The following is a 22,102-nucleotide window of genomic DNA, read 5'->3' on the forward strand; positions in this document are numbered from 1 at the left end:
ATTGCAAACGTAATACCGATCCACAAAAAGGGAAACAAAACTGAACCAGGTAACTACAGACCAGTAAGCCTGACTTCTATTATATGCAAACTTATGGAAACTATAATAAGATCCAAAATGGAAAATTACCTATATGGTAACAGGGTCCTGGGAGACAGTCAACATGGTTTTAGGAAAGGGAGATCGTGTCTAACTAACTTGCTTGATTTTTTTGAGGATGCAACATCGATAATGGATAATTACAAAGCATATGACATGGTTTATTTAGATTTCCAGAAAGCTTTTGACAAAGTCCCGCACAAAAGATTAATTCTCAAACTGAACGCAGTTGGGATTCAAGGAAACACATGTACATGGATTAGGGAGTGGTTAACATGTAGAAAACAGAAAGTACTGATTAGAGGAAAAACCTCAGAATGGAGTGTGGTAACCAGCGGTGTACCACAGGGATCAGTATTAGGTCCTCTGCTATTCCTAATCTACATTAATGATTTAGATTCTGGTATAGTAAGCAAACTTGTTAAATTTGCAGACAACACAAAAATAGGAGGAGTGGCAAACACTGTTGCAGCAGCAAAGGTCATTCAAAATGATCTAGACAAGATTCAGAACTGGGCAGACACATGGCAAATGACATTTAATAGAGAAAAGTGTAAGGTACTGCACGCAGGAAATAAAAATGTACATTATAAATATCATATGGGAGATACTGAAATTGGAGAAGGAATCTATGAAAAAGACCTAGGAGTTTTTGTTGACTCAGAAATGTCTTCATCTAGACAATGTGGGGAAGCTATAAAAAAGGCTAACAAGATGCTCGGATACATTGTGAAAAGTGTTGAATTTAAATCAAGGGAAGTAATGTTAAAACTGTACAATGCACTAGTAAGAACTCATCTTGAATATTGTGTGCAGTTCTGGTCACCTCGCTATAAAAAAGATATTGCTGCTCTAGAAAGAGTGCAAAGAAGAGCGACCAGAATTATTCCGGGCTTAAAAGGCATGTTATATACAGACAGGCTAAAAGAATTGAATCTGTTCAGTCTTGAACAAAGAAGACTACGTGGCGACCTAATTCAAGCATTCAAAATTCTAAAAGGTATTGACAGTGTCGACCCAAGGGACTTTTTCAGCCTGAAAAAAGAAACAAGGACCAGGGGTCACAAATGGAGTTTAGAAAAAGGGGCATTCAGAACAGAAAATAGGAGACACTTTTTTACACAGAGAATTTTGAGGGTCTGGAATCAACTCCCCAGTAATGTTATTGAAGCTGACACCCTGGGATCCTTCAAGAAGCTGCTTGATGAGATTTTGGGATCAATAAGCTACTAACAACCAAACGAGCAAGAAGGGCCGAATGGCCTCCTCTCGTTTGTAAACTTTCTTATGTTCTTATGTTCTTATGTAGAATGCTCTTTGGTCTTCATTTTCCTTTAGAATCACAGCCTTACCAATGATCCTACAACAGTGGGGTTTTTATCCATAAAATGTGATAGCAACTTTAAAGGTTCACAGGTGGAGGCTAACGGTAAGGTAATTGTGTCCTCGTTAGGGCAACTGCTTTCATCGGTGCAAACTGGGAGCTTCCACAGCACAGGGGTTGAATACTTATGCAAGCAAGATATTTCAGTTTATTTTTCTTAAAAATATTTCCCAACATAAAACCAATGTCACCTTACAATAATTGATTCTGAGTTTCAGTGTTTAAAAATAAAATATCAAACAGAACGAAATTTCAATGTACCATTTGTAATTCGGTAATATAAGAGAATTGGTCAGGTGTCTGAATACTTTTGCAAGGCACTGATATATATATATATATATATATATATATATATATATATATATATATATATATATATATATATAAGAACATAAGAAATTTTACAAATGAGAGGAGGCCATTTGGCCCATCTTGCTCATTTGGTTGTTAGTAGCTTATTGATCCCAGAATCTCATCAAGAAGATTCTTGAAGGATCCCAGGGTGTCAGCTTCAACAACATTACTGGGGAGTTGATTCCAGACCCTCAAGATTCTCTGTGTAAAAAAGTGCCTCCTACTTTCTGTTCTGAATGCCCCTTTGTCTAATCTCCATTTGTGACCCCTGGTCCTTGTTTCTTTTTTCAGGTCGAGAAAGTCCCTTGGGTCGACATTGTCAATACCTTCTAGAATTTTGAATGCTTGCATTAGGTCGCTGCGTAGTCTTCTTTGTTCAAGACTGAATAGATTCAATTCTTTTAGCCTGTCTGCATATGACATGCCTTTTAAACCTGGAATAATTCTAGTCGCTCTTCTTTGCACTCTTTCTAGAGCAGCAATATCCTTTTTGTAGCGAGGTGACCAGAACTAAACACAATATTCAAGATGAGGTCTTATTAATAAATTGTACAGTTTTAACATTACTTCCCTTGATTTAAATTCAACACTTTTCACGATGTATCCGAGCATCTTGTTGGCCTTTTTTATAGCTTCCCCACATTGTCTAGATGAATACATTTCTGAGTGTTTAGGAGTGTCACAGCAAAGGGGGTGAATACTTATCTAAAGAAAATATATATATATATATATATATATATATATATATATATATTATATATGATATAATATATATAATATATATATAGATATATAGTAAGCTCAAAGAGAAATCTGGATATGATTATTCCTGAACTGCCAGGTTGCCTACTATACATTTATATTTGGATGTCCTAAAAACTGGGTGATAATGGTTGGCCTGAAAAGCACTGTCATGGTAAAGTCTCTATCCAACTAAATGGTAAAGCCTCTGCCCTTTGATTCTTCAGTAGGGTATGAACCCTCTAATCTCATTTCAAGGCCATCTAGTGGTTACTTTAAGAATTTATTTCTACCATTTTTGCAACATTGCTGGTGTTGGACCAGGGTTCCCAAACTGGGGTTCAGGGCCCCCTGAGGTCACCAAAAGGTTTTACAGTGGTTTTGACAGATCCAAAAGGTGTTCTAGTTAGAAAATGTTTGAGGAACAGCGCTACAGCTGGCCAATGTTGAAACTTCACAAAGCAATAAAATAAGGTTAGATGTTTATTAAACTGTTCTACTCTGCTGTTGGTAAGGATTCAACTGTATTGATACATGAATAGATAATTATATTTACTGTATACGTATCTGGAATAGAAAAACTAGAAAAACTAACTTTATATCCAGGTGGCATCACTGCAACTGTCTCTACTTAATCTACGAAAGGGTAGATTTGATCAAATTATATTCCGTCAGCAATCCCCCTGGATTTCATCATCCAACTACCCTCTGTTATACTGGTATTATCCCTGGTTTTCATCACCCACCTACCCACTGTTAAACTGGGATTACCCCTGGATTTCATCACCCATTTACCCACTGTTAAACTTGGATTACCCCTGGATTTCATCACCCACTAGCCCTCTGTTAATCTGGGATTACCCCTGGATTTCATCACCCACCTACCCTCTGTTAAACTGGGATTACCCCTGGATTTCATCACCCACTAGCCCTCTGTTAAACTGGGATTACCCCTAGATTTCATCACCCACCTGCCCTCTGTTAAACTGGGATTACCCCTGGATTTCATCACCCACCAGCCCTCTGTTAAACTGGGATTACCCCTGAAAGTGGTACAGTACCACGAAAAAGTATTCTCCCGTCTGATTTTCTGCATTTTTGCATATTTTTGAAACTGAATGTTATCAGATCTTCAACCCCCCCAAAAAACATCTTTAGCAGCAATAACTGCAACCAAATGCTTCCTGTAATTACTGATCAGTCTCTCACAGCGCTGTGGAGGAATTTTGGCCCACTCCTTCATGCAGAACTGCTTCAACTCAGTGACATTTGTGGATTTTTGAGCATAAACTGCATTAAATTTCATTTAGGGTTTAGGTCTGGACTTTGACTAGGCCATTCCAAAACTTTTAATTTCTTGTTCTTCAACTATTCTATTGTAGACTTGCTTGTTTATTTCAGATCATTGTCTTGCTGCATGATCCAGCTGCGCTTCAGCTTCAGCTCACAGACGGATGGCCTGACATTCTCCTGTAAAATTCTCTGATACAGAGCAGAATTCATGGTTCCTTCAATGATCGCAAGTCGTTTTCCAGGTCCTGTTGCAGCAAAGTATCCCAAAATCATGACACTACCACCACCATGCTCGACCGTTGGTATGAGGTTCTTACTGTGGAATGTAGTGTTTGATTTTCGCCCGACATGACTGGGCCCATGTTGGCCACAAAGTTCCACTTTTGACTCATCCTGAGGATCATCCAGGTGCTTTTTGGCAAACTTGATATGAGCATTCATGTTCTTCTTAGTGAGCAGTGGTTTCTGCCTTGCTACTCTGCCATGAATCCCATTTTTGCCCAGTGTCTTTCTGATGGTGGAGTCATGAACACTGACCTTAGCCGAGGCGAGAGAGGCCTGCAGATCCCTGAATGTTGTTCTAGCATTCTTTGTGACTTCCTGGACGATTTTACGCCTTGCTCTTGGAGAGGTTTTGGCAGGACGGCCACTCCTGGGAAGATTAACTACTGTCCTGAACTTTCTCCATTTGGACAATATGGCTCTGTGACAAGGTCTTTCTCGTGTCACGCGTGTGGGTAGCCGCTGTTCAAGCATACAGAGAGACAGAGGTGGTGGTGAAACTCCTGCACAGGCGCGCAGGTTTTATTCACACACAAACAGAAAACGAAAGTAAAATAAAGGTGGTCATGTGACATTACAAGCGATGATAATGCACAGAGGACAATTACATCAAGCTGTACAAAGAGTGCAAAATAAAACACAGTACAGCAAACTATAAATCAAAATGTGCCGTGAAAACAGCAGGCCTTGCAGCAGCCCCGAGCTATCTCCTGCGGATGTTTTTAAACTGACGGACACTCGGTCAAGACCCGCCCACCTGCTGATTGAAGACTAACACAGCCAATCACTTGCTGCCCTTCCCCTCAACCAAGCATAGCAGGCAGCAAGTCTCAATCGAGCGCCCGTCTGTAAACAATAATAGAATCAAACTAAACTCCAAAACGATACACAATAAACCCATTCCCACATAAATCACACCAACACTAATTTACCACTGTGCACGGCAATCGCCCTGCCACAGGGTCTGACTGTGGTTTGGTGGAGCCTCAGAGTCTTAGAAATGGCTTTGTAACCTTAGAAATCTTAGAAGTCTTAGAAATGGCTTTGATAGGCATCAACAACTTTTTTCCAGAGGTCTATATATATTGGCAGGGATGGGGTTAAATTCCCCTACCTGCCTGGGTTTATTGTGTTCAGGTGGCTGGGGTTGATTGGAGTAATTAACGATCAATCAGCACCCAGCCACTTGACATAAAAGGAGGCCTTAGCTTCCCATTAGCGAGAGAAGGAAGCTGAGGAAGCAAGCAGATGGTTGTGCTTGCTGTTGCCATTTTTGGTTTTGTGGTTTTGTGAATTTTCTAATCCAGTGAAGGCATTGCCCAGCCTGGAAACCTTTATTTTTGTTTTGCTTTTGTGTTTTGTTACTTGTGTTTAAATATCTTTGTTTTCACCCTTGTGCTCTTTTATTTTGTGTTTATTTATAATAAAAGTATTATTTTTTTGAACTGCAGTCTGTCACTGGGCCTCTATCCACTCGCCAGCCTGTCACACTTGATGTAAGCAGTGGGATATAGTGCCTCCAGGAGGCTCAGAGCAGGGTTGCAGGGTTTTTTTTTTGTTTAGAATTTTTGGGACAATTTTTTTTAAGATAAATTAAAAAAAAAAAGAAATGGGAAAGAAGAGCAGAAAGTGGCAACAGAAACCGCAACAGCAGGAGGAGGTCAGGGATGACAGCTGGGAACTTTTTTTGAAGAGCCTCGCGTCGGAGTTGTGCCCCGGCTGTGGGGCGTATGGACACACAGTGGCTATCTGCCCCATGCAGTATGAGGGGGAGGAGTCACCGTCCCCAGAGCCAGAGAGGGAGGAGCTGCCGTCCCCAGAGCCAGAGAGGGAGGAGCTGCCATCCCCAGAGCCAGAGAGGGAGGAGCTGCCGTCCCGAGAGCCAGAGAGGGAGGAGCCGCCGTTCCGAGAGCCAGAGAGGGAGGAGCCGCCATCCCGAGAGCCAGAGAGGGAGGAGCCGCCGTCCCGAGAGCCAGAGAGGGAGGAGCCGCCGATGTCCCGAGAGCCCGAGAGCCAGAGAGGGAGCCAGAGGAGCTGCCGCCTCCCGAGAGCCAGAGAGGGAGGAGCTGCCGTCCCCAGAGCCAGAGAGGGAGGAGCCGCCGCTCCCAGAGCCCAGAGGGAAGGAGCTGCCGCTCCCAGAGGTCAGAGGGGAGGAGCCATGGACCAAGGAGCCAGAAGGGGAGAAGGCTGATGCTCTTCAGTAGCCTCTACATGTGCTGCTGAGAGGAGCCCAGCGGAGGCGCACCCGATTGTTATGGCAGGTACCAGCCCTGCCTCAGAGGCCACTAGAATGGCCACAGCCCCCACCGCCGGTGGTGGGGGGGCTGCAGCCATTGCTGTCGGAGGAGCTGGAACTGCCGCTACTGGATTGGCCACAGTCCTCGTCTGCTGTTCCCGAGGGTCCGCCGTTGCCGCCTCCGCCACCAGAGGGAGACAGGCCGCCGTCCCCACCTTTGTCACCAGAGGGAGCCAGGCCGCCGTCCCCGCCTCTGTCACCAGAGGGAGCCAGGCCGCCGTCCCCACCTTTGTCACCAGAGGGAGCCGGGCCGCCGTCCCCGCCTCTGTCACCAGAGGGAGCCGGGCTGCCGTCCCTGCCTCTGTCCCCACCTCTGCCACCAGAGGGAGCTGGGCCTCCGTCCCCGGAGGGTCCAGCACCACTAAAGGGTCGGACGCCACCGGAGGGTCTGACACTGCTAGGGGGACTCACACTGCCCAGGGGTGCTGCCTGTCCGCCAATGCTGCATCTGCTGGAGGGTCCAGGTCCCATGACAGCATTGTTTTACTTCCTTGGAGATCTGGGGTCCCCTCAACCAAAGAAGGCTTGGGGGCTCCGACATCAACCCCGCCTACCCAAGGGACATAATGGGACTCTTGTGGGGGGCAGGGGGCGGAGTTGGCCGATTGCAGCCTGCGTACTTTATATGTTAGGGAGGTGTGTGGCAGAGCAGAGCTCTGCCCTTTATAAATTGGCAGGGATGGGGTTAAATTCCCCTACCTGCCTGGGTTTATTGTGTTCAGGTGGCTGGGGTTGATTGGAGTAATTAACGATCAATCAGCACCCAGCCACCTGACATAAAAGGAGGTCTCAGCTTCCCATTAGCGAGAGAAGGAAGCAAGCAGGTAGTTGTGCTTGCTGTTTTTGTGGGGTTTTTTAATTTTCTAATCCAGTGAAGGCATCGCCCACCCTGCAAACCTTTATTTTTGTAGTTTTACTTTTGCGTTTTGTTATTTGTGGTTAAATATCTTTGTTTTCACCCTTGTGCTCTTTTATTTTGTGTTTATTTATAATAAATGTATTATTTTTTTGAACTGCAGTCTGTCACTGGGCTTCTATCCACTCGTCAGCCTGTCACAGGTCTTCAGGAATTTCTTTTGCTCATGGCATGATGTGCCTCTAGAACCTCTGTGCTGAGAACTTCACTCTGATGGTAAAGGCCAAAGTTAGTCAGATTTATATTGGGCAGGGCTGGCCCAAATCAGGCCTGATTGTTAACTAAAATATTCAAACAGCTGACCCTAATTATTCCTTTAATTGGGTTGAGTTAATTAGGCGGGCAATAACTTTTTCACATCTGAAGATTGCATGTTTGATTACCTTGCCCACCAAACAAATGAAAGAAGCACCAAACGTTGGTGTCATTTTTTCTCTGACTCCCTCTATATACTACTACAAACCACAAAAACATCTGACCAAATTCAATGTGAAAAATGTGCAAAAATGCAGATAATCAGACAGGGCAAATACTTTTTCACAATACTGTAGTTTATGCAATCTAAGAGGATTCACAAGCACAGAAAAAAAAATGCACAAAACTTTTGAAGTAGATTTCACATTTTCCCAAGGCCTTTTGAAGAAAACGGCAACATTAGCAAATGATGACAATATGTAATTATTATGAAAAATGCTACTTTCTAAGCACTGTCCCGTTAGTTGGCACATGTGCAGTAAATAAAGTTACTGCTAATCGCACATGTCATTGATGATAATATCTATTGACAGCTTTCAGAAGCAGGTGATGGGAAATTTAAAAGCTATATCATATCAGATATATTTCAATACTATTTTTGTGTATGCTAATTATTTGTGAAATCATTTTATAACAAATTAAGGATGAACATTACTTTTTTTTTTGCCTACTTTGTCCAAGGAGCTAGTGGTAGTTTGTTTATTGTACTATATTGCCTTGTCTTGATAAATTTTTATGTTGTAATGTTATGTATTTCTAAAGTAATCAGTGTTACCGAACTGATAATTTAATCAATACGCTTCTTAAGAGCAATGTTTCTGTGCATGCACCAATGAACGGGACAGGGATCAGAAAATAGCATTTTTTTAATAACATCATCAATTTGCTAATGTTACCATTTTCACATTGGCCTTGGGCAAATGTGAAAGATACTTCAAAAGTTTTATGCATTTTTTCCACATGGCAAAAACCAGCAACATTTCTTATGCCTCTGTTGACTCACCATAGAATTTTTTTTGCCTAACTCTGTATATACCACAATGATTTGCATACAGTGAGACAGAAGTCTGTATTGAAAATCAGCGGAGTCTGCCCAGTCCTGGGTGACAGAGGGTGCCTTGCGCAGCAAGATCCCTCAGGGCTGGCCTTGCAGCAGCTAGTAGAGGTTTAAAAATCAGAATCTCCTCAGCCATCTAGGGGCCACCAGGAGAACTGTCACCTTGTCTCTTCTGACCTTCTGCATTGGTATCGGCGGGAAAGTTTACAAAATGCATTGGGCCACTCGTGGGCTGCTCTCAGCTCCCACATTTATGTGCAGGGATGTCCAGCGATCTGACCAGGGACCACAAACTCCTCTGCCTGCCCAGACCACCCCCCAACCAGAGTTGGGTGCATCTATCATCACAAATTTACAGTTGTGTATCACTCCCATCCTTATGCCTTTGCTCAGGTGAGAGGCTTGCCTCCACCAGCGTAAAGCTTCCCAGCCAGACAGCCTGGCGAGTACGGCAGAGGCCAGCGTCTTGTTCTCTACCTACAAAGACACCTTGCGATTTTGGTGAGAGCGCTGCAGCAATTCCTCAACCGATGGTCCAAAAGAGTGATCAGGGGAGGTTGAGTCACTCAAGAGCAGGGATACAGCAAGGTCTAGCTCCGTGGAGGAACTGTGTACTCAAGAAACAGACAACCAGCTACTTGCGGGTGACTGCACAGGCAGTCCCTTAGCTCACAGAGCAGACAGATAATAAAGAGTGGCCTACCACACAAGTGAGGAGACCTCTGAATGACAGAAAGGCGAAAGGCTTTGTCTTTTCAAAGTCATTGATTCCAGGAAAGCAGCGACCAAGCTTTCAGCACGAATGCAAGGGAAAAACAATCTACTTGATTCGACTCAAGAAGCTCTTTTCTAATACGCTCAGCTAGACATAGAGGTCTTACCTTACCATCTTGAGAAGGAAAAAGAGAAATGGCTTCCTCGGTGGGCGGTACTAAGTGCATGATCACAGGAAGGGGCTTATCGGCAGCTCTGGTATAGAAAGCTCAGCGATACCAAACCAATGGGCTGGCATATCCCATACATAATATCATTGGTGATCATCTTTGAATTGAAAGGGAACTGTCATGACTTGTGCACATAAACGGCGCCTGGGTCATTCTACAAATGCGGTGGTTTTGGATCTGAAAATTTTTGGAAATGAAACTCACCATTTATTAAGAAAAAGTTATGTAATGCATTTGTGAACATCTTATCTTTCTTATACAACTAATTTTAGAGCTAAATGAATTTCAGTTATTTTAATATTTTTAATCAAATAGTGGTAGAGCTGCACTTTTGTCAGTGGTGTTACTCATACCTAAAATGCAAACATTGGTTAACCACAATCTTAGTTGTTAATTTTTTTTGTTCAACATGTTTAGGAAAGGAATGTCTTCTAACAATTCTAAAAGAAGATTTTTGTAATTATTTCTTTTTTTTTTTTTTTTTTTTTTTTTTTTTATAAAAGTGTGAAATTGCATTGTATGCTATTTATCGATTTGAGCTGGCCCATTTTGCCTCTAATTTAAACAATAATTGAATGTTTCATCAAACTTGCATAAGTATGTCCTTAACATGTTGTCTTTCAAATAATGTTACAATTAGGCATGTTGAAATGATGAATATTTAGGCTGTGGCATTCTTGTTACCAGAACATCAATCCTCTGTGCAGTAACACCAGTGACACATTGTTGTATCAACAAACTTCATTAATTTATGAACTGTCAAGAAATATCAAATTCTGAAAGCTGACATTAGTTTAAAATACATTGAAAATGATCAATTAAGATGTTTTATTCTAACAATTCAATCGTTTAAAATATTTTGAATTCATTTTCTAAAGGAAAAACTGTGCCTGTATCTTTTTTGTTTCTCTGCTGCACTTAATTTTGCCATACCTGACAAGTCATGTGATAAAATATGGTTATGATATTGCAATACAGTAATGATAACATATAATATATAATAGGACCATCTGACCAACTCCTCCCATGTTGGACTTTCCTCTATCCGCATTCTTCTCTATCTTTCCTCTGCTTTTGACACTGTCGACCACCCTATCCTCCTCTCTACTCTCTCTAGCCTGGGCATCTCTGGCACACCCCTTGCCCGGCTACAGTTATATCTTTCTTCATGCACCTCTGCCATTGCCTTCAATAACCTCACTTCCCCGCACCCCTCCCCCCTGACTGTTGGTGTCCCCCAAGGCTCAGTCCTCTGATCTTTACTATTCTCCCTGTACACCTCACCTCTAGAAGCTATCATTTCCTCATTTAACTTCCCCCACCATTTCTTTGCTGATGACATCCAGATATTTGTTTTCATTCCCCTCTTTTACCCAACCTGGCCGCCTGTATAGCAGCCTATCTGGTCACTATCCAATCCTGTATGGCATGCCATTACCTCCTCATGAACCCATCAAAAACTGAAATCCTTTTCTACCCCCCCTCTTGTCCCTCATTCCAACCTTCTCTGCTCGTAACCTTGGGATCATATTCGATTCCACCCTCTCCCTTTCTGACCATATCTCAGCCATAACACGCATTTGCCGTTTTCACCTATTCAGTATCCGCAAAATACACCCCTTCTTCTCCGCTACCAAACTCCTGGTCCATTCTTTCATTTTCACCCAGCTTGGTTATGCCTTTACACTACTTCAACAAATTCAAAATGCTGCTGCCTGCATTATATTTAACCTCCCCCACTCCTTCCACACTTCTCTCTTCCTCCAGCTACACTGGCTCCATTTACCACTGTTGCCTGTTTAATTTCCTTACATTAGTATATAAATCTCTCCCTGTCCATGCCCCACCATATCTGGCTGAACTAATTTCCTATTATATACCTCCTCGTCCCTTACGCTCCTAATCACTACTGTCCCTCTCTGTCCCACCCCCACCCTGTGCCCAATCCTGTTTCTGTTCCTTCTCTCTTCTTGCTCCCCTTCATTGGAATAAACTCCCACTCATCATAAAAGTCACCCACTTTACGCAGTTTTCGCTCCTTCCTTAAAACTCATACTTTTTTCTCTAACCCTAACCCTACCCTTACTCCTGGCCCCCGACTTCCTGTTATGACCTTGCCTGCCCAATCCTGACCTAGCCTCTGGCCCTTGCTTTTGTATAGCTATTAATCTCCTCACCTTACCCCAATAATCTTACCCTCTTTCTTTACCCATTTTTTCAGATTGTACAAATTCTAAAAACTTGTAAAGCGCCTTTAACCAAGGCGCTTTACAATAAATAAATAAATACTTTTTATGTTGAACATTTGTTTAGGAGCTGGATAATGTCTAAAGACACAAATAGTCAATGACGTTCCCCATTGTCAGTGGTGTTACCAGCAAGACCGGTAACACCACTGACAAATTTGAGGAATAAGAGATTTTCCAAGATGGAGACCATAGCCTCCCAGAAAAAAAGTTCATCAACCCTTTATGTACCAGTTAAGTATTAAGTGTATTTGATATTTTTGCTGAAATTACATTTTCCCAGCAATAAAAGGAGGCAACACCTCTGATGCTTTTAAAGTGTGACACACAAAATAACCATATAGTTCATCAAATTAATGGAAAAGTGCAAGGGTGTGCTCACTCACCATGAGCTCATCACGCAAGTCCCGCCTCCAATGACCTTTTGCAACAGTAAGGACTTCTTGAGGCTTTTTTATTTCATTGTAATGGAGAATTTTCATTGTGGTAACACCACTGATGTTAAATTGAGTAATAATTTTAATAATTATTTAAGGCTACTACTTCGCCACATATCTAAACAAATATTTAAATACACTTGTTTACAACCAAGCTTTAAAAACTATCAAAATATATATTTTTTACACTAGAAAAATGTCATAACACCTCTGCTCATAATACGAGTGACGGCCAATTTTCATGCTCTCACTGATTTTGAAATGCAAAACAAATTAAACTTCTGCAGCTAAAGGAGTATAAAATAATGTGACCATTCATAAAGACTTTAATTAAACCTTTTGGTATTATGCAATTATTTGCCATTTTTATCTGAATTTAATTACTATAAAAGGTGAGTGACAGCATTTGCCACCACCTTCTTGATTCTTTAATGTGATTGTGTGCCGTGCTCCACCTTTGAATTTTAAAACATGCCTAACTGTAAATGTAATCTACCTACCAAATGTAAAAAATACTCCCTCTGCAATTGTGCCTCCAATTTCACCTCCTCGGCATCAGTAGCGGCTGGTGGCCCCAAAAATTGGGAAGGCGTAAAATACTAGCAGCTGGTCCGACTTTTTTGCCGTTTTAACATTTCAAATGATGCTATCCAATACAAATGCTGCAGTTTGTTTGTTTACTATACGACACACCGACAAAGCAAAGCGCTAGTAACTGAACATGCAATTGTGGAACCAGACAATAATACCAACACCAAATAAGAAGCAGCAGCAGCAGCCATTACTATGCCTATTATCAAAAATCCCAAACAGGATGGAGTAGAGAAAAAAAAAAAAACTGAAGAATCAGTTGAATTCACTGCCAAACAAGCTTACACATCATAAATAATGCTTTCTATTATGATGGAAAACCAAGAGTGGCACATTTGGAATCGAGCACTTTTACACACATGTATGTTTGATTACCCCAAAATATTTACATTTAGTGAGATGTAATGTAATTACATTATTTATGAATGTGGCAGGCTGGCAAGTGGACAAAGGCCTAGAGACAGTCTGCAGTTCAAAAAATACTAATTTTATTATAAATAACACAAAATAAACGTGCACAAGGGCAAAATAAAGGGATTTAAACAAAAAAAAAAAAAACAATACAACTTACAAAAACAAGGTTTCCAGGCTGGGCAATGCCTTCACTGGATTCAAACTTTCAAACATACACACAACATACCACCAACCTGCTTCCTCAACTCCCTCTTCCCAAATGAGAAGTAGAGGCCTCCTTTTGTCAGGTGGCTGGGCACTGATTGATCATTAATTAACCTAATCAACCCCAGCCACCTGAACATAATAAACCCAGGCAGGTAGGGGAAATTAACCCCATCCCTGCCAATTTAAAAAGGGCAGAACTCTGCTCTGCCACACACCTCCCCCCATGTACAAAGTACACCGGCCGCAATCGGCCAACTCCCCCCTTCCCCCCAAGAGTCCAATTATGTCCCTTGGGTGGGCTGTTTTGGTGGGTGGTGGTGGGCGGGGTTGATGTCGGAGCCTCCAAGCCTTCTTTGGTTGAGGGGGCCCCGAATCTCCAAGGTAGTACGGCGACGACAGCCCAGCTCCCTCTGGTGGCGGAGGCGACGACGGTGGCCCGACTCCCTCTGGTGGCGGAGGCGGCGATGGCAGCGGACCCTCGGCAAGGTGGTGGTGCTGGAGGTAGTGGGGTGGCCCCTGTGGCCCGGGGTGAACACGGCACCTCTTCCTGGGCCTGGTTGTACAGGCATCCTGCTCAGTTGTGGCCGTCCTCCTCACACCGGCCACACCAGTTTGCCGGTGGCACATCTGGGCAGGACCGCCAACGATGGTCCTCCTTCCCGCACCAGGAACACCATGGGAAGAGGCCGGCCGGGTCCTCCAGCGGTGGCTGCAGCAGCTTACATTTCTTCAGCTGCTGTCTTTGCCGCTGTCTGCTCCTTTCCCATTAAAAAAAAATAAATAAAAAATGTATCTCAAAAATCCCCCCGCCCCCCCCCAAAAAAATCTGCTCTGAGCCCCTAGGTGGCGCTATCCCACTTCTGGCCCCATCTGACCCCAGATTCAAACTTTCAAACATACACACAACAAACCACCAACCTGCTTCCTCAACTCCCTCCTCCCAAATGAGAAGTAGAGGCCTCCTTTTATGTCAGGTGGCTGGGCGCTAATTGATCGTTAATTAAGTTAATCATTTAATCAACTAATCAACCCCAGCCACCTGAATATAATAAACCCAGGCAGGGAGGGGAAATTAACCCCATCCCTGCCAATTTAAAAAGGGCAGAGCTTTGCTCTGCCACAATGAGTTTTTTTTAACTTATTTTTAAAAAAAGTAAAATAAGAATTACCGTTATCGTCGTTCACCACTTCTCGTTCTCTCTACTGCCGCCTTCCACACGATCACTGCACGTTAAGAGTTTAAGCAAAGGTTAAGATCAATGACTAGCAGACACAGCGGAAGCGAAACGTGCGTGACATTGAGAGATGGAAGTAGGAAGAATACGATTGGCTAATCACTCTGCAGGAGTTCACTCCTCCAGTGACTTTATGGGAAACAGTAGGGCTGCAGCACAAAGAAGCGAGATTTTCTGTCAACCATGTTTGTGGAGCATCTTGCAAGTAAAATAAGTACTATTTATGCAAATAAAAGTAAATGTGATTTTTTAAAATGTTATTTATTTTTTGCTTACATTTTAGAGGAGGCAGTGCCTCCCTTGCCTACCCCAAGAAGCTGGGCATTTACTTGGCAGAATCTGGTTTGCAACCATACTTTTCACAATAGTTCCAGACCTTTTTTTTTTTTTTTTTTTTTTTTTTTTTTTAATTTGGCTTTTGTTATTAGTACCTATTAATTGCTATAAAAATGAAAAGAATATCAGATGACATCCCTTGAACTGCACTCTGCCACAGATAATTCCTGTTGTGACTGCTGTGCCCCCTTTTAAAATATCTTCTAGTGGTTTAAACCTCTGCACAAGACATAAACATGTTAACGTGCCACACTGCTGCAGCGTTACTTCCATGTTTTACTCTTCCAAGCGCGATGTTCTTATGTTCTATATTGACCTTAACATTCCTGTCATTCAGGGCCTCCTTTAAGCCAAGCATGTCAATTGTCTGCTGATTTCTGATGTGGATATACAGACTAAACCTTCAAGGTCAGAGATGAATGGCATTAAAGTGATTTGGTATGCTACTTTCCCTGTTCAACATGCACCACCAAGTTGATCCCTTTTCTAAAAACAAAGAATTATTTAATTAACATTTTAACCAGTTGGACCAGTTTATTTGGTTACTTTGTACAGCAAAATATATATCGAACATACATTCAATGTTAAGTAAATGCTGCAACATTTCAGGGCATAAAGGCTATTACTTTGAACAAAGTATAGTAATATAAATCTGTGACTGTCAGATAGCACTTACACAGCACGCAGCTATTTTAAGGTTTATTAGTAGTGATTTCTAACACGCAAAACAATTATTTTTTCATTAAAAAATAACCACACTAAAATCAGCAAATGCTTTACTTTGTACTGGGCTTTGATATTGCCCTTTAATATCTACTTCATTCTAGTATAAGTGCCACTAGTTGGAATGAAGACAGAAACACTGAAGATTAGTTTTGAGCAATTCCAATTACTCCGCATGCCAAGCGACCACCAGCATTGCCAGTCACCAGGCTCTCGTCATTTCCTCCTTTGCCCAGATCGTCAGCTTTCTCGTGGATCTAAAATAATGAGAAACAAAATGTCCAGTAAAATGTTTGGAAAAGCCAGCCAACATCAGTTATGCTAGTATCCTCAGAAAATGATATGAATAGGTCTGCCCTTTTTAGCATGACATCCAGAAATTTAAATTTAGTGGTCACCAATTATTTTTATTGTTTTCTCCCCAATTTAGTAACGTCCAATTACTTTTAGGCTCAGACCACCGCTACCACCCCTGCGCCAACTCGGAAGAGACGAAGACAAACACACGCTGTCCTCCGAAGTGTGTGCCATCAGCCACCGCTTCTTTACACACTGCAGACTAAACATGCAGCCACCCAGAGCAACAGCGTCGGAGGACAACGCAGCCCTGGGCAGCTTACAGACAAGCCTTCAGGAGGCCCGGCCAGACCACAGGGGTCGTGATGCTCAGTGAGCCGAGGGCACCACGGCCGACCTAGCCCCCCCCTGCCCCTGGGCGGCGCGCAGCCAATTGTGCGCCGCCCCCTGGGAACTCCAGTCCTCGGTCTGCAAAGGAATAGCCTGGACCCGAACGGCGACAATGAGAATATAGAGCGCATTCTGCACTCCATGCGAAGCACATTCACTGGTTGCGCCACTTGGGAGCCCCATTCTTAACATTTTTTGCGGCCGGTAAAAATCAGACTTTACGACTGCTAAACACAATTTACGGCAGCATTATGGGGGGTCTTGCACCCGCAAATCACTTTCATCACCCTCTTGGTACTCTCGATAACTATCCATTGAAAGTGCCCTCATGACCATTCTTCATATTATATGTAAAAATGTCACTTTCGTGAGCCTCTACTATCATATATAGAGGAGGGAATGAGGGAAACGTGTTTGGAATTCAAAACCACGGACAATACAAATGTGCATTCAAACATTTTCCACTCAAGTGTACATATGCACAATTGATGATGGAGACTATGGTATCGTTGTTTCAGGTTTCACTGTTCAAAATCTTTTCTTCTGATCCTGCTTCTTATTTACTCAACCTTTCAATATTGTATTTTAATCACTTCATGTCTCGTCACACCTGAGAAGCTAAAGAACAAAGAAAAAACAGAACAATCCTTCCACAAGTAGTTTAAGTGATTGTAACAAACAATCATTTGCTACATTAAAAAAAACACGTGAGCAAATATGTATTTTCATTTTCAAAAATGTGATATCTGGTTGTTAAATAAATCTGTTTGCAAACATTGCTTTCTGATAGTCTTGTACTTTCTTGGTCATTTCTTCTGAAAAGTGAAATTGTCCTCATCACTTCAGGCCCTTCATTCCTGTTAGTAACCAACCACCTGCTTCCCCCAATGACTGACATGCTTTGCAGCCAGTAAGATGCTTTGACCTAAGATGTGAAGAAGTAAAAGATTTCTTGGAAGGCAAGACAAGAAAACCTATAAATGTACTTAACCTTGTGTAGTACCAGATGTCCTTTAAAAATAAATGTTTATTTTAACATGTGTTTCTTTCAAAACTGCACATTTGCAATACACAGTGAATGAAAGTGTTAACAGTGCATAATAATTACATTATTTAGTTAGTTACAGCAACTTTAATTCCCCTTAGATACATGTGCCTGCTGAAAGCCAGGATCAATTTAAGGTATATTAGAAAATGGAGCTGAGACTTCCTTTAACCTGATTGGTCAATACGAGAGTTATAATCTCTGGTAAAGGACTTTGAATGTTACCTTTCAAACTATGTTTAATCATGGTTCCAAACCAATCCAAAACGGGAAATACAGTATTTGTGTATTTTACCTTTTTTCTGCTTGTTTTATTTTGAAAAAGGATCCTCGGATGTAAGTTGTGTTAAAAACGTTTGCAGTCCTCCAGTTATACTGCGAGCTAAGGGGCAGGTAACAAACTGGTCCTACACATAGTGTGACAATGTAATTAGGGTAAGTCAAACTCAAATGAACTATAAACACTGCCGTAGTAGACAGATAAACATACAGTACGATTACATTTTTGTACAATAGTTTATACACATGGCAATGATATGGGTCGGCCTTTTTACTTACCACCATAGTTCGACCTATGATTGAATGAGGTCCTGACAGACTTATAAGTTTGTCCTCAATATTAATGATTGCCACCTTATCATCTCCAGCTACTACATTACCAAGATCTCCTACATGCCTGAAAGTACAGAGAGAGACACATTTATAAAGCTAGTCTTAATGTACTGTAACTGTATAACATTACGCAAAGACAAAACATGAAAAATAAAAAAACAAGAATCAAGTTTGACAAAAGAACGTTATTTATATTTGTACATGGTTTACACAAATTAACCTCACCTAATTTCATCTTGCGGCGCACCATGGGTTTTAGCATGTGGGTTGAAGTGAGGACCAGCACTCACACAACCTATAAAGAAATTTTTTAAAAATGTACAAAATTAGAATGCACGAATTTCCAATTTTTCAGTTTTCCCTCTGGACTCTGAAGGATGCAGAATTCTCACTTCAGGTCTCATTCCACAATATTAATTGTTCACAATTAGTACTGTTGTAACTGATTTATCTACTACAAATGGTTTTAGCATGACTAAAATGTTGCAACATACTTCCCAGACATACATAAAATGTATGAACAGACCTGTCAGTATTTGTGAAAAAAAGCAGTATTTGGGATATATTTCTAAAACAAAAAAACAAAAACAAAACAAAAACAAAAAAAAATACAACTTAGTGATTTTTTTGCAAATAACTCAGCAGCAGCCAAGATGTTTCCAGCCTCAACAGCTGCCTAGATGTCTGCTGTGGCAAGTTTCTGTCATGAGAAATAAGGATAAATACCATTGGTGTTGTCTCCAAATGCATGGACGTGAAAGCCATGCTCTCCAGGAGTTAAACCTGTTATTTGCCCCGTTAACTTCACTGGTCCATTTTCCTGTCAAAACAAAATGCGCGTTAGCATGCTAATGCTGATTTTATATTTTGTAATGCACATATTTGTTAACTAGATTGAAGCAAATATCTGATTTACAATGTATCTGTTTAACACCTGCTTATATGTATGCATCAATAACTTCAAACCATCATAATTTAATACATCGAACTGTAAAAAAAAAAAAAAAAAAGAAAAAAACGCGTATGCAGACAGACGTTTCTGAATACTTTGAATGTCTCGACAGCGAGACGTCATATGATTGCACCACACTGGGCACAAAAAAAAAAAAACGTTTATTTTGGGTGTACGTCGTTTTACCGTTTTCTACAATGACTCCGCATAATTCCACTTAAAGAGCCACACCTAATACGGCATTCCCAGATCGGACAATATCATTGTACAATCCCGGTATGTCTAATTTTACAAATAAAAATATTGTGCGATAAATGCGTTTTGACTACGATTTAGAGCTTTTGAGCTTTGCCCCAAAGTCTAAATTATGTAACATAATCCAGTGGGCGTGACGTAGATGTTAAGAGTGCACGACTCCCGAGTCATACAAATTACTGCGATACAACAATACTAACTATGCACAAATAAACAGGTTAGATGCTTTAATAACTCAAAGTCCGAGTTCATTTACAGGAGTAACATATGTAATGATGTTGTCTTTTTTGGAAATAGTTTATAAATAACAAAAAAGACCCCTTTAATTAATTAATAAATGTAAAAAAAATAAAATAAAAAAATGCCAATCTCAAAACACTCCAAGCACACGGGTCGTGGTGCGGTATGACTGGGTGAGTCCTGCAAACAAGAAGTGCATAAAACCACATAACATTTTCTCTACGAATTACAAAACAACAGGATCTGGGCTGCTCTCGTGAGGACACATTACACAAGAAACGAAAGGATCTTTAGTTTGTAGGCCATGCACTCAATACCTCAGACGTTTGTTCTTGTTTATATTATTATTAATATTTTACCTCTTGCACAAAATGTACTGTTCCGCAGACGTCGCCGGCGCCCTTCAGAACGCAAACAGCTTTCAACACCATATTTTCTGACTGTAGTTTCAGTGCACCTAGTCCAGCAAAGTTCAAATGTCTCTGAAAAAAAAAATACTGTAAAACTACACCGGCAAGTTCAACCTTCAGCTTCGCACAGCCAATTGTCAGGGTTTTGAATAGACTACGCCTACGCGCAGGCGTAATAGGTGTAAATGGAGAGTGGCAGGCACTTTCTTAAAGGCACAGTGTGGTAACAGGTGTGATGGCAAATGAGAATTTGTTCTTAAGGGGTTTACTTGATTAATAAAAGGAATAATTGATTGATTTGTATTTCAAGTGAATGTTTAATAATATTAAGCACATAAAACACAATAAAAGCTACAATTGTAAACAGTGCAGCTGCTTGTTACAATGGGGAACAACATCAGATGTGATGTCACAATTTAGCTCCTGATTAAGCGGTTTTTGGGCGGGTTTTGGAAAAGTAGTCGCAACCCAAGTTGTGGACGTAGATTGCTGATTTGGAGCTGTAGGACAAGAAGTCGCTTTCAAATGTGTTGTAGGTCTTCTGAAGGTGTAAAAACAAATCCTCATATATATTAAATTGTTTTAAACTTTTATTGTTGCAAACTTTGCACTCGAGGAAAAGCCCATATCCCATAGTGCACAATGGGTGAGCAACCCCACATTTGTAGATGTGTCCCAAGATGTTTAATTTCTCAGTGTTATGAAATGAATCCAACTGTGCATGTTAGTTGCTAGTTTATTTTTGTCTGAAAATGTGAAGAATAAAAACCTCAAGAAGGTTCATATGTATAAATGAAGGCAGTGTTTAGATCCACTGCTGTCTACTAGATAGGCCCCAGGACATGGACAGCGCATATAAGAGGCGTGGGGAGGCTAAGCCTCCCAAAAATAAACTGCCCTCACAAGAAATTGTTCTGACCAACACAAAAAATATTTGTGAGAGAAGATTGATTTTTTTCCCCACAAGCGCGCAAAGCAGGTCTAACAAACATATTTCATGTTTTTCTATTGCGCAACCACCAGACTGCTAGAGTAGCTGGGATATCAAAATCAATACTGTAGTACAGATAGAGGATTTAGTTGCATTTCAATGTCACTGGAAGAGACAATGCTTGGCTGGTTTAACATCAATTCTTCCCGCTGATCTGAGCCCCCCCATACCGCTGCAGGAGGCAGATGATAAAAACTCGGACTCCTTTTCGCTCATTCCCTTGCCTGGGACATCCTCCTCACAATTTCTACATTTATTCTAATTGCTGTTATCTATACAAACAGCTTGATCTGAATCTGATTTACTGAACTTATGGCAAAATATTTTCCTAGCATACTGTTTTAAGGCACCACGTTTTGTGAGAATTTAATAACTGCATGTGACGCTACAGTCAGAATTCTTCCTTCGACTGTTTGAACAAATGCCACCTTTCAGAACACTGTTTGTGATGCCAGATTATGAATGTTTCTAAAGTTTTTTCTTTCGATTTTTCCAGTCCTTCACTCTATTTTCAGTGAAAGCGGGGTCTTTTGAACTTCTGAAAAAGTGTCTGCAGGGAAAGCAGAAAACCACACCTGCCTGCTTACTGTACTCTAAATATGAAAATGTATTTTAATATTCTGATGAAAATGAATGGTTTTGCTTACCAAAGACAGTTTTCAGATAAACAGGTAAACAAGGCTATGATGGTCCTGCTGCAGTATCACCAGGGTCTAAAATATAGGATTTACTTGCATTTCATTCGAGGAGACAATGCTTGTCTGGTTTAATGTCCATTCTTCCCACCAATCTGAGCACCATATAGATATTCAAAAGTTTACGGTAAGAGTGCAGTTTATTTATTTTTATTTTTTTTGCAACTATACCTTATGAAATACGTTGAACGCCCCTTGATTATAAGTACAATGGTAAGTGCCTGCTTAGAAGCTTAATAGTCAGTATTAATAATTGATTTAAGTTAGTGTGAAGCGATGGAAATGGTGTTCGAAGTTGGTGTAGGTACTGTAAGACTGCAGAACTGGTTAACGGATTCAAAGGTTTTAAAAAAACAGTGTAGCTTGTTATCCTTACTGTTTTTCTAATTTGCTTAAATAGGAATA

The 22,102-nt window shown here is 41.2% G+C and overlaps 1 protein-coding gene across 1 annotated transcript; it reads right to left on the reverse strand.

Moving 5' to 3' along the window:
* Nucleotides 1–15,606: 15,606 nt before the first annotated feature.
* LOC121320412 (superoxide dismutase [Cu-Zn]-like) lies at nt 15,607–20,157 on the reverse strand. The gene is made up of 5 exons (XM_041258715.1): nt 19,961–20,157; nt 18,881–18,974; nt 18,380–18,449; nt 18,101–18,218; nt 15,607–16,067 (listed from the first exon to the last, which is right to left on the reverse strand). The coding sequence occupies exons 1-5, from the start codon at nt 20,030–20,032 to the stop codon at nt 15,957–15,959; spliced, it is 465 nt and encodes a 154-aa protein (XP_041114649.1). The 5' UTR covers nt 20,033–20,157; the 3' UTR covers nt 15,607–15,956.
* Nucleotides 20,158–22,102: the final 1,945 nt, after the last annotated feature.

This window comes from Polyodon spathula, chromosome 9 (genome assembly GCF_017654505.1).
Source record: "Polyodon spathula isolate WHYD16114869_AA chromosome 9, ASM1765450v1, whole genome shotgun sequence".
NCBI lineage: Eukaryota > Metazoa > Chordata > Actinopteri > Acipenseriformes > Polyodontidae > Polyodon > Polyodon spathula.

What these genes read in the sequence shown, in the direction of transcription:
- LOC121320412 (XM_041258715.1), bottom strand. Translation starts at nt 20,032, where the DNA reads ATGGTGTTGAAAGCTGTTTGCGTTCTGAAGGGCGCCGGCGACGTCTGC. An exon ending in CAGTACATTTTGTGCAAGAG is followed by an intron (nt 18,975 to 19,960) that starts GTAAAATATTAA and finishes TTGTTTTGACAG; the next exon opens with GAAAATGGACCAGTGAAGTT. An exon ending in ATTTGGAGACAACACCAATG is followed by an intron (nt 18,450 to 18,880) that starts GTATTTATCCTT and finishes ATTTCTTTATAG; the next exon opens with GTTGTGTGAGTGCTGGTCCT.